At 39.7% G+C, this 13,539-nt stretch overlaps 1 protein-coding gene across 11 annotated transcripts in view; it reads left to right on the top strand.

The window, feature by feature from the left end:
• Positions 1-13,539, top strand: part of LOC139816621 (echinoderm microtubule-associated protein-like 2) — a 39,534-nt gene that overhangs the window by 17,822 nt on the left and 8,173 nt on the right. Inside the window, exons 1-12 of one of the 11 annotated variants that reach the window (XM_071784244.1) lie at positions 41-134; positions 2,463-2,755; positions 4,231-4,461; positions 6,697-6,853; positions 7,138-7,251; positions 7,629-7,757; positions 8,498-8,566; positions 11,735-12,040; positions 12,315-12,387; positions 12,512-12,718; positions 12,852-13,089; positions 13,270-13,427. In XM_071784244.1, the coding sequence (XP_071640345.1) occupies positions 2,704-2,755; positions 4,231-4,461; positions 6,697-6,853; positions 7,138-7,251; positions 7,629-7,757; positions 8,498-8,566; positions 11,735-12,040; positions 12,315-12,387; positions 12,512-12,718; positions 12,852-13,089; positions 13,270-13,427 (1,734 nt within the window). In that variant the 5' untranslated portion in view covers positions 41-134; positions 2,463-2,703. Of the gene's footprint in view, positions 1-40; positions 1,850-2,203; positions 2,756-4,230; positions 4,462-6,696; positions 6,854-7,137; positions 7,252-7,628; positions 7,758-8,497; positions 8,567-11,734; positions 12,041-12,314; positions 12,388-12,511; positions 12,719-12,851; positions 13,090-13,269; positions 13,428-13,539 lie in introns of those variants that run through there. The other 10 variants (XM_071784241.1, XM_071784243.1, XM_071784240.1 and 7 more) reach the window with 10 other exon arrangements.

The raw sequence follows: 13,539 nt of genomic DNA, 5'->3' as shown, positions 1-13,539 counted from the left end.
CGTATTGATCGCGGCCTAAGCAGCTGGAGTCGGTCTGACAGTAACGTTGGGGCAGCCGCACGGAAAACACACGTGTTATACGAGCAGCGGCACGATGGAGTCGAACTTGGCGTCCCTCACGAGGGGCGGACGTAGTACGACATAGTCGTTGAAATCGAGTGGCCATTTACACCGGTCGTCGTGCGGATCTCACGCCGGATGACTTCCGTTTTTCGTTTCTCCGAGACGGAAGCGTCTCGACGACGTAGCGCTTCCGTCGGCCGCGGGACGCGTCGCGGAAATTCCCGCCGTCAGAAGGTTCGATGAATCCCGGCTCGGCCTGATCAATCGCTTTTACTCGACTCGATGTGCGGAAATAGAAATCTTGATCGACCAGTCGCGCTCGTTTTACCCCTTTTACGCTCTTTTCCGATCATGTGCGAAGTGAAAGGTTTACAGGCGGCGATCTCAGGGTTGATTCCGTTGTGTCGATGTGCTTGCTGTGGAAATGGCTTTGGTGTCGATGACATGTTTTTTTGTTTCCATCAGAGGTTGTAGGATATCAGTGGATATCAGTTGTATCGAGTTCGTTCGGCTGGTCTAGGGTGAAGCTAGGTGAAAATTCTTCGTGCCCACGTTTGCCGTACGTAATACTGCGTTGCACAATTTGCAAAATTTTTTCGAACGTTATATCTTTGTGTAAATTCTGTGACCGATGTTCGAGAAGTTAAGCGGAGTGATATTACAGCAGAGATATGAGCAATTTTTTTTATCAGTATCCGCAGCCTGTCATCACTCACAAAACGGCAATATATTTTATGATATAGATATATTTACATTTGGAACAGATATTAAGCACGAACAGCACATGTACGAGTGTGGTACGTAAAATGCTCGTAAAATAAAACTCGCGTATAATAATTTTTCGCGATAAAATTTTACCTCAATCGCAAATAGAAGAGAAAACTCCGTGCTATATGAATAATCCAATTTTCATGCTTTGTGCCGGGAATATTTACCCTAATAGAAATTTCCGTCGATGCTATATCCCTTGCCATAAGGAAAAAAAAGAGAGTCGCTTCCGCGTTAGTACTCTATCGATTACAGGCGTTTTTTTTCTGAAAAGCGTTGAAGGTACGAGACACAAAGAGAGGCTACGTCGTGTAGGTGCGAGGGTAAAGAGCCTACGGTCGATTATCGTTCATCTCGTCGAGTGGTTATCGCATCTTCTAGTGGGGAAAGCACTGACGCGGAGGAAGGGAGGAGCAGAAATTCCGTGTTTCCTTTCCTCGGGCTCTCTCTCTGCGAAACGCGCGGTGGAAGTTACGATATACGCGCGCGCTTACGTAACTTCAACGATATTCCCGCAAATATCACGCGTTTATGCGAAACGTGCTTTGGATCGTTACGCACGATTCGCTTTCGAAACATTTCTTGATCGCCGCTGTTATCACACTAACGGCAGAGTGTAAAAGTCACTCACTTGCGGCACACGTCTTTCACATTATTGCCAGTAAAATTAAATCAAGAATGCATTATCTTCAGATCTTCAAGATCGATCAAAGAATTCGCAGCCGAGGGAAAACGCGACAGTTTCGCGGCAACGTACGTTCACGTGCTTGTGCATATAAATGCATATTTATAGATGTCAGAAAAACGCGGCGTTTACATTTACATAAGATCATACGCGTGAATGTCAATTTTTATTTTACTTTCAAAATACGACTATTTAACATACGAACCGTTAATAGTCAATGCTGCGTTGGACTTGAGGAACGTCACTGGATACGTCTACACGCCAAGTCCACGTGACCCGCATGTTCGAATTCTCGTCATTCGCGATCGTATTTCAGTTTCGACAATATCAGCGGTAGGAAATAACGTTCCACTCGATATTTCGCCTTGTATTTCTCATAATTTCTTCCTTTCTTTACACAAAGTGACGAAAGAATCATGCTAATTCGATGACTCTCTCTTGTGCAAATTGTGGAACACTAATTGGCACTCAAATTACTTGGCGGTTGGTGATGTTTGTTAGTGTAGTAAAATTGTATATTTGTGTAAAATTCCTAATTCCCACAAATAATATTCTTTAAATAAAATTCAAATTTATATGAATAATTTTACAACTTTTAATCTTGGAGATTTTCTTCCGTGTGCTTCCCGATTAAAAATTGTACGTTCAAATATAATTTATGGTTTCTATATCCTATTAAAATTATAGATAATGCAGAAGGATAACGAGGTAAAATTATCCGATAATTAATTCTACGAAGACAGGACGTTTCACCTTTGTTTCGGAGTGATTATTAACGTCGTAGAATTTCCGTGACCAAACTTCACCACAATTAACGTGTGCCTCATGCGTTTAGCTGCGAAAGACATTCTTTCCATCGCGTCGTTTCTCTCGTTCTTCTACCACTCAAATTGCGGTGTGACCCCAACCTTTTTCACAAATATTATTGGCCATTGTTTACCGGCAGATATGCGAGTGCAGTTAGTCACTTGGGTCGCGGACAAACGAGCTGACTTGTCAAACGAGAAAGAAATTAGAAAAGAACTCTAATATTAGAACTCTGGATATTAGTGTCGTTCCAAGGAAGAATTGTTGCAATTGGCGGCGTAAGATATGCCGGTGGAAAGTGCGTCGGCTCTGTTTGCGCTCGGTAATCAGTTCAATTGAATTGTATTAATACTCCGGGGTCATCGCGAGAGTTAATCGCAATGTCCACGCCGGACACGATGGATACCATCGACGAAGCGGAACAAGCGTGGCGTGAGTACAAAAATAGTTCGTCGGCTTTTCTTTTTATATGAGATGCCACTTCTTCGAGTCGCGAAAAACCGTACACGACCTCGCGACACATTCTCGGACGAATATTTTTAACAGGAATTCAGTCTGATAATGTAACGTGTGTATTAATAAATTTGGCAAAGCAGTACATCTTTCTCTCTCTTTTTTTTACAAAATGTCTAAAAAATGCTATAAAACATAAATTTTGTGTAGGATATTATTAATGCGGCACAGTAAAAAATATTCGAAGGTATTATTTTAATGAAATTTAGTTACAACGTTGCTTTAAATTTTCTAGCAGAATATCTTTTCTGCGGAAGCAAGTCTCGATTGTGTGTAGAACGTTTCGACAGATTGATTTGCATTTATTATAGCGACGATAAGTCGTTTTGTTGGATAACGTAACAATGCAAAATGATGATTTATCGGAGTTCGAATGCCGATTTTCGTTTAATATATTCAATGAATTGTAAATCGCCCGCCAGGCGACATGATGCAGCGGTAAATCGTGCGACAGCATTTATACTTGTTACTCATACTGTTCGCGGGCATAAAGTACGAAAGATTCGGCCGATAAGACATGCAAAATTAAACGCTCGGCACACGCATGCACAATTCACGAGTCGGTTAGTCGGTACCACGTGGTTCGCCCGGCATCGACGCCGGGGAAGGGGGTTTAATTTTTATCTTGACAGCGCGTAGAAAACCGTGACCCAGTTCGCGCTATTTCGGTATGAAGAAATTCGTAAGCGGACACTTTTTTAATAACGCTAGACAATCAAATACATCGCGTGCTTTCTCACTGCCAGCTGAACTGTATCAACGTTATAATATTTAGATCTATCTATATATACGATATTGTAAAATAGGAATGTTATCGCGCTAACCGTAGGGTTTGGTTTATGTATCTATCGTGCGATTGATAAGAATGATATCGAAGCACGTTTAGCGACCTCATTGCTCGCGGAAATAATAGTGCCATAACAGAAAGATATGTGTCGTATTTACAACAATATATCACTTCTTAATTTTTAATACTGTTTTTTATTGATATTATAGAAAAATAAATACACATTCTATATAATGTAAAATAAAAATTATATATTATGTTATTGTAACAATTTTTTAATTTTTTATTAACAAATGTTATATGTAGGTTTTATTTTCAAGATTAAGTCCCATTCGTAATATTTTCCTGTTACTGATGTATAAGATTATTCGTTTTGTTCTAACATTTAATGAAAAGTATATTTAAATCCATTTTACATAAATTCATTCTTCTGCAGAAGAAAGATTTAACAAGAACAGAGTTATGTATTCCTTAATTGTACTAATAACAATAAGTTCCGAGGAATTTTTATAATAAAAAGATTAAAGAGAAGATTAAAGATCAAAAGACGAAATTCAAGTAGAGTCAAGTAACTGCAGCTAAACGAAATTTCCTTTTACGTTCTCAGATGAGATGCTGGAGTGTGAGACCGGATCCCTTTTAGGCAGAGTGGCGGACCTCGAAAGGCAATCCTTGGCGCAGAGGGACGAGATAGTTTGTCTTCGCGCCACTCTGGCGGACGCGCTAAGGCGAATCGCCCAACTCGAGGCAAGAGAAAAGCGGGAGGATGACAGGAACGAGAGGAGAAACGATAGGTTGGTGTCCTCGCCCTTAAGGAACGGCCACGTACCTCTCAGAAGTAAGTTGGCAAAAGTGCACATTGATTATGAAAGCCCGCCTAACGAACGATGCGCGATGCCTAAATGCTTTATAATTTGATTCGATGAATATAAACAATTTTTCGTACATAAAACATGCTGAGACAAAGCAATAATAAATTGAAATATTAATATAGATAAACTAATTAGACTTAATAATTATTAATTAAGAGATTAAATAGATTTTTTGGAAACAAGAGTATAATATGTCGACTTTTTATTGTGCTGCGTTATTGTATAGTTAGATATTAAAATATTTATTTATTGGAGTAAATAGTTATTCCCTGATTATTTATTTTATATATTTTTTTGTTATAATTTTGCTAAGAAGAAAGCAATCATTATAAATTTTAACTCCACGATATACAATGGAAACATAATGGAAATTTAAAAAAGTTAATTGTTAATTTCTCGATAATCACGCATAATTAGAATTTCATCACAACGTACCTGGATTGAAAACTGACAGGCACGACTAGATCGTATTTTACGTTTGCAGTGATAACGAAAGAGAAGTTCTGATTCGTTTGGATCGATGTGTGATCCGTAAACAATCATCGGATTTGCCGCACCTTCGCCGGTAACCAGGCCGCAAATACACACCCTATTTCTCGTGATGATCGAAGCAATTTCCAATTGTAATCATGCAATAATAAAAGTCAAGTATATATCAATACCGACAATAGTTTAACAGGATAACTATCAAATACTTAATTTTTGTTGTCGTTAATTGTCAGTTCTAAGAATTAGAATATTATCAAAATGATGCTTTCGCAAAAAGATTTCAATATACGTCAAAACTTCAATAATTATTAATAATGAGAAATTATTTCCAATTTTGCTAATTGACTCGAATTATATCTTAGCACGATCAGGAGGGGAAATTTTATTTCTTCCCTTCTTTAAATTTTGGATCGTCCCCTGCTTTTTACTATACAGAATACAAATGACACAACACTGTTCTTTTTGTTTCCTACTCGGAGCATTGATTGTATCTATACAGCGAGGATATACCATTTTACCCTGACACGTAATATCACATCGTGAGATCGCGGTGCGCAGTGTTATTGCGAGGCGCGAATTAATACGTCGACGTAAGTGCGAGTGGCGATCGTGCACGACATGCAACCTAAGTCAGGCGTGTACTTCCGACGAATTCGTGCGCGCGGATACCTCTAGAATTTCGTTATGATAGGAATTGCGGATGCGGGGAAGCCTCGCGAGACCGCGAGTGTTCCGAGCGTCTGAAAATTAAGCTCGAGCCGGCTGTTGTACCTGTTGGCACGCGACGGCTTTAAGGTCACGTTCGGTTTCGCCTGTCGCAATCGAGAAACCCGCTCACGAAACGTGAATGGATTCGCGTAATTATTCGCCGGTCTTCGGCATTCGTGCAGACCTTGGGAGAGAATTCTTCATTCTGCACGAGAATTCGGGGGTGATCGAAGCGAATACTGGAATTCGCTAACGAGACGAAGAGAAAACATGCATCACAGACTGTCGTACATTTAAATACTGTATAATTTACATGTTAAAAATACAAATTTTTTCTTAATTTTATTTGTTATTAAAATATGTGTGACAGTTCGTGGAACGTCATAAACATTCGATTGCTTTTTATGCATTATGTCACATGTATATTTTAATCGTTACTTTTTAAATCGAGCTTCGTTACCGTAGTCAAGTTTCACGGAGAAAGTAACGCAATTAAAACGAAAATGCAAAAATCCTTGTCCCACGCTCATTAATTCTCTCGCGCGATCGAAGTGCCAGCTCGCGAACGCGAATATAGTTTTCTAATTGTTCTCTCCGTTCGCTTCCCGCGATTGAAAGCATGCGAATATTCCTTTGGCCCCTACTGTCAGACAGATTTGCAGGAAATGAAAACGAGAATCGCTGCACGTGCATAAATTACTACGCCGACAGCATCCTTATCTTAGCTCTTAGCATTAGTTGATGAACGCGCAGGAAAGCTGTAATATATGCGGAAGGCGTTATGAATATCGCGCACCGTTACCCTGCTATTGAAACCCAATCATCCGGACTATACGTTTCGCAGCTATAACGTCGCGTATTATTTATGCAATGTCTGAAGTTTAACGCAAAAGGCAGGCCATTGAAACTAAGATCTTATATTTTAAACAGATCAGCATCTGTGATATCTAATACTTTTTTTATTCGCTCAAAATACTCCGAATGAGAGACAAAGTTATTTTCAGGTAGTCAAAATTCGGTGCCACAGAAGGACTTGAGGCTGCGCCAGACCGGTGGTCTCAGAAATTCCTCTTCTTCGGGATCGTCGCAGGATGTCCGCGACGCGACGTCAAGTCCGAGACGGCCCGCCAGTTACGTGCATCCCACCCAACTTCCTCAAAGGTGAGAGTCCTAAAAACTAACACTGTAAATTGTGTTTGATATCGGCCAAGGGCTCGAGAGACCTAAAACTGGATGGTCAGTTTCTTAAATTCTTTATATTTAAATAAAGATTTTACACAATTTTTATATATTTTCCAGCGTATCCAAAAATCTCGGATGTTTTTCCACTTGTTTCCACATGCTTTCTCTTTCTTTGATTAATTTCGACTTTATTTCATATTCAAGCTACATTTTTCGATAATTTGCGCTTTATTTTTGTTTTAGTTAATTACTTTTTGTTTTAGGAGATCCGTCCACTATCAGTCAACGGGCTCTTTGCATTCTGATAGTCCGAGTAGTAGTAGTGTTTCTCCGGTGCCATCGCCAAGCCCTAGAGCTACGCCACTGCCTGTAGCCAGGTAGGGAATCTAAACTATAACTTAATGTAAAATAAACCGTAAATTAAATTGTTGCATTTTGTGTCACAAAGTAGAAATCAAAACTGTGTGAATATTGTAAATACGAATTTTAGATCCATCCAAATTAATTCTCCGTCCCAATTGCAAGAACTTTGAATATTTTTCGTTGCATTATTAATTGTGTGTTGCGTGTACGATCGTGATAAATATGCGCATGTATATGTTCTCTCTTCAGTGTTTATCGGCACGTTAATGAACGCTCGCTGTTTAATTAGTAGCGATATATTTTGATGTTCTTAGAGCGTTATTACGACGTTATGCGATGCGTGTATATATTGCATGATGCTGTTGTACGAGAATTGAATTCGATGTCTTAGATCGCCCACGGCAAGATCAAACGGGCCGCCGCAAAGTAGCCTAAGAAGAGCCAAGAGATGGTCGTCCACCGGCGATTTTACACACGCCCCGCAAAACCAGGGAAGCAATTCCCAGCTCGTCGGTACCAGGTTAGCTCGCAGCTAATAAACGTAACAGTAAAACGCACCGTTTGCCTGCTATTTGTAATTTTGTTCACATTTCACTGATCACACGAGTTTAACTTTTTGTTATCACCGCCAAGTTTTCTTGCTTCCTCTCTCGAGCGATCGAGCGCGTTTTCCCGTCGAAGCTACTGTCTCTTATATTTCATTGGTCAGAAAATTACTTCTACTTTACTATTACTTCGTCTTTTATGTGCTGTTGTGCCTCTTTCTTGCGTTATATATCTGCATAGTACATTGAACTTAATTGAATAGTATTTTTTTCTTCATACTGATCATTAATAAATGCAATATTAATGCAACTTGAAAAAAGTATCTTTAAAAAGTTAGTTTACAGATAGATAGCAAAAAAGGAGACACAGTAAATTGATGACTTTTATGTGCAAGGATGAAATAAGTCTGTGATATTCATAAAGCCCATTTTAATTATAAAGTCGTATCTAAAATAGGCTTTAAAATTATGGGCGAGTCTAATTTGTTCGGAAAGAGAAGATTCATTATTCTAATCCTCCCGTACGTCTGAAATTATGCTTGAAGCGCACTGAATCGGTGGAGAATTTTTGTTTGTAGATCCATCGATCAAAGCTCCAAGTACGCGGGAAACACGCCGATCGCATTAGAGACGGTTCTCCGTTTCTCTTCCCCTTCGCCCTATCTTGTTTTGTTTTGCACCGCACGGTTTTCGTTTGCATTTTCATTCATTATAGATTGTCTGCGTCCACCAAGTCCCTGTTCAACCTGTTCAAGCCACCGGCGATGAACAACGTCAAGCACGGGTAAATAATATATATACCAGACTATACTTTACACACAACTTATTTGCCGTACCTGGGCTTCTCGCAGCCGCGTTTAGGCGGCGACCCGCCGTGCAGTGGTCGCGAGGTCGCACGCATGCACGCGCCTCACCGATGCACGTGCGCGCCCGAACGGTCTTTAAGATGCAATTTCGTTCCTCCGCAGGTGAGCGCGCATGGTAAAGCCTCGCTTAAAACACGGGCGTTAAACGCACGTGTAGAATTTCCTGCGGGTTATCGCCGTGATATATATCTGCATGACACACGATCTGCGAGATATGCGATCGCGGAGGCGGTTGATCCCGATCTCGCTTCGTAGATCACGGATCGAATTACGGCTTATCTCTTTACAAGCGAATAAATGGAAATCCGCGGAATATTGAAAGAGAAGTTTCGCAAATTTTAATAGCGCTAATTATTTGATAAAACATCTTGGAATTTGTAATTTTTATTTTTATTTTAATACTTCGATTCTTCTTTAATTCTTCGATAGAAATTCCGCAGAAATTATGAAAGATGCCTGACGTAATTAAATTATTAAATTTTATCTTAAATTTTATCTGAATATTTCGTTAAGATTTTCTCGAAGCTGTCGTGCTTCGCATTATTATTGCCGCATATATTTTATAATTTATAAACTGATGAAAAATCTTCCGAGAATGCATAAAGATGAACCAATCTCACTGCACTTATAATTTTTGCAACGCAACAAAGAAGAGTTTTGCTTTGTGCTAACGTGCGTTAACTTCTAACGCCTGCCGATTCGTCGATCGGTATTGCAACGAACGTTCGTTAAACGGGAAATTATCGTGCCGCATGCGTTTGCACATAGCACACAGCACGTAATACATATTATCACCGCATTGGCACGCCATTAATTGGTCGCGTTACTTTCGACCTTCGATGTCGCATGCAAATGTCATGCAGTGTCACGCACAGATTTTCTTGAGGATCTGTGGAACTTCCAGCTTGGCAAAAGTGCAGTTCAAAGGGGCGTGCATACCTGATGCGATACCGTATGTACATACAAGACATAAAAGCCACATTTTAAATTTAAATATCACGCCTGAGATTGTTTTGCACCGTGCTTGGATCGCGATCGAAGTTAATCGCACGTTTTAATCGCATTCCCATAGAAACTATATATATGATTATTCGTTTTGAAATTGATACGCATAGCGGAAAATGTCTTATCGCATTTACGAATCATTTTCGCGCGAATAAAACAAAGAATAAAGTACAACTACAATTTATATTTTATGGGAACTGTTGTGAGAGCGATTTATAACAGTAAGCATATACAATAGTAGTTCTGTTATAATACGATCTTGCAGTATATGCATGTTAAAGATAGCGTATTCTATGACGACAGTCGGAAGATAAGTAAGTGGTTTTATTTGCGTACCGTATACCTTTATTTATTTTAGCCACGTAAATAAATTTTATATTAATTTCACAAAGTAGATATTTGTAATTAGCACATTATGATCGCGATCGCCTATCCTTTGTAAAGATATGAAACTGAAAAATCGTCTATCCGAGAACGCTTTCAGACGGCGTCGTTTTTTTTTGCTGACGTTTCCGGCGTGCTCGTGACGCCGTGACGTCGTGCACACCAGGAAACGCCGTATGCATGGTTGTGCAACAGCAGGAGGAATCGCAATTCACTTTCTTCGGTAACGCAATGGCGCGCTTCGCACCACGACGTTAAATGAGCCGTTAACCACGTGGTCCTCCTCTCGTACCTGTTGCCTTCCCGCATCGTTCAACGTCAAAAAATGCACTCGGAAGTGCTTTAGCCTTGCCCGCTCGTTGCATTGTTGCGGGCGAGCGAACTTCATTTGAATTTATTGATCAGACGGAGTCAATAATACCGTGAAGATATGTAAACAAGCTGGATTCCAACTGCTTGATAGCGTGACGGTCTGTAATCATTTCTACGTGTGTTCAATTTTATGTGGAAATATGCTTATATCTTTAAAAACAGAATGATTCAATATAATAAGGATTGCTTCAATTAATGAATAATTTACGATTTTCTCGTGCACAATTTTTCTTACATCTCGAATGTCAAATAAAATTTGTAAACGTTATAATAAATGTGAAGATAAAAGTAGCGAAGGCTCCCCGAATTTGCATTTCACGAAGAATTTGGTCAAGGCTAAAATTCTCCGCTACCATGTTTTCAATCACATTGATGATTCGCTTCGCTCGGCTCACCGCGTGGCATCTTTTCCTTCAAATACGCTTCACGCTCGAAGGATACATCAAAGAATCAGAATCGTTAGGATATAAATCGTGAAAAATTCGTAGCTTCGTTGAAACACGTCCCACGAACTGAAAGACCGGAATAAAAACATTGAAGTGTTAGCGCGATAAAAAAAGGCACCGTTTACGCGTTGCTTTATAAAGCAGCCCTCCTCGTCCTCAATCGTGTATAGATCAGATTAAAACGAGTCCAAGGACCTCGATCGAACCCGGGACGAGCAAATACCTCGTGCGTGATAATGCGATATCAGAAGGACCAAAAATAGAAAAAATTAAAATTGACGTAACGGCGCAGCATGCTTCGCGGAGTAATAAAGTCGAGTCATTACTCGCGTGAGTCATTCGTCGCGGTTACCAGACCTCATCGACACAGAAAGCCTGGCGAATTCGCTCAGTATAGCGCGAACAGTGTGATCAAAGAGTACGCCAGTTGAAACACGAATTCGAGCAGGATTGACCGAAGTTCTTGGCGAGTTCACATAAAGTGAAAATCATCGTCCTTATCGATTTGCGATACGTGAGAAAAACTTTATCTAAGACAGCTTCAATCGATCAGCTTTTGTATCTTAGGACCACGTCCTTTCAACTATGAGCGCTAATTAAAAGATTAAAGACAAGAAAGCAAGGGAGAAAATTTTAGAACGAGAAATTCTTTTTCTCAGGAAATTTAAATGTAGAAAGTGTGAAAAAATATGTTGCTGACAGAAAAAAAATCATTGATTAGATAAATTTGTTCAATTCGTGCACTTTTTTGTGAGAAATTCGTCGCTTGAAAACAATTTTCAGCTTAATTTTGAGTCCTTGAACGCATACGCGCGGAATATCGATCGCAAAGTGAAATTTAACGAAAAGAACGAATAAACAAATGTAATCTCTTTGTAGTACTAGAGACATGCAGTACAACGAGGAGGAAGGCACCGTCCGCATGTACTTGCGCGGCCGACCGGTCGTTCTTTACGTCCCTACGTCCATGATGGAGTCCTACGACCTTCACAAAGTTAGCACGCCGCCGCAGAGCAAATTGAAGCTCGACTGGGTTTACGGTTACCGCGGGCGCGATTGCCGCAGCAATTTACACCTGCTGCCGACCGGCGAGATCGTATATTTCGTCGCGGCAGTCGTTGTTCTGTACAACATGGAGGAGCACAGCCAGAGACATTACCTAGGTCATACGGACGATGTTAAATGGTGAGTGAGAAGTTGAGAAGTAATATCCAGTTCTTGCAAAGAAAAATGCTACGATAATTAAGTATCTCATGAATAATAAAAATATTCAGTCGTTAATATTTTAATACAATAAACTTTTATTCTAAGAAAAGGAAAGAAAAGTAAATTTATTTAATTTTTTTATGAAACAAAAGAAAATTATAATATATAAAATGTTCTTTAGTCAGTTATTATAAAATAAGGAATCAAATGGAACATATGTTAAGCAATATTAATTTGATATTTTTTTATACAGCATAGCGATTCATCCTAACAAATTAGTTGTCGCCACAGGACAAGTGTGCGGGACAGATCGCCGGGACGCTATGGTAAAGTTATGAAGATATTAAAATATATAAAAAAATAAAGAAAATAGAAAGTTATTTTAATTATATAATGAAACGTAGCAGATAAATTAATGAGATACTACAGATGGGTCGATATGGATTTTAGCCACACATAAGAATATGGAACTCCGTGAGCCTGACGACTCTCAGCGTGATCGGCAATGGCGAATTCGACGGATCGATTTGCTGCCTGTCATTCTCCAAGGCCGACGGCGGAAATTATTTGTGCGCCATCGACGAGACCTCTGATCACAATATATCGATCTGGGACTGGCAGAAGAGCGATCGTGGCACCAAAGTGACCGAAACGAAAGTACGCGACGATAATTTGACACGCGCGTAATGACGCTATTAAAAATTGCGGCATATTTATAATGTTGCAAATGATTTACGTTATATTTCGGCCGGAAGCAGGCCATTTAACGGCTGATGACTGATGATTGCAGTGCTCTGTCGACACGGTGGTTTGCGCCGAGTGGCATCCGCTGGAACGTAACCAGATCGTCTCCTGCGGAAAAGGACACGTGTCTTTTTGGTCCCTGGACACCGGCGGCATGTTGTATAAACGTATGGGCATCTTCGAGAGCAGAGATAAGCCCAGGTACGTTACCTGTGTCGCCTTCAATCAAAACGGCGACGTCCTCACCGGCGACAGCAACGGCAACATCATCGTTTGGACTCGAGGTAGACTCCTTAACAATTATAGTATCTAGTAATAATAATCTTCGTTAAATATGTAAAGAATCGGAAAAAATTATCTTCGTCGTTATTAATTAAAAAAAAGAACTGAAAGGTTAAATTAATTCACTCTCAAGATAAAAAACCTATCTATTATATATACCTTACTATATCTCTTTTTTTTAGGTACTAACACAATTTCAAGGCTAGTGAGAAATCTCCACGAAGGATCGATTTTCTCTATATGTGTTCTAAAAAATGGCAACATTATTACGGGAGGCGGGAAGGACGGCAAGATTTTGTATTTTGACGCGTCTTTGAATCTGACGGGAGAAGAAGCTCAGGCAAGTCGGAAAGACTTAAATTTAAGAGGGAATTTATTTGCATGTTTTTTTTCAACTTTATTATCAATATATTTTTCGATACCGAAAGGATAATAAAATTTCATTATCCTTT

This window comes from Temnothorax longispinosus, chromosome 7 (genome assembly GCF_030848805.1).
Source record: "Temnothorax longispinosus isolate EJ_2023e chromosome 7, Tlon_JGU_v1, whole genome shotgun sequence".
Taxonomy (NCBI): Eukaryota; Metazoa; Arthropoda; class Insecta; order Hymenoptera; family Formicidae; genus Temnothorax; species Temnothorax longispinosus.
This window is presented reverse-complemented; position numbering and strand designations above follow the sequence as displayed.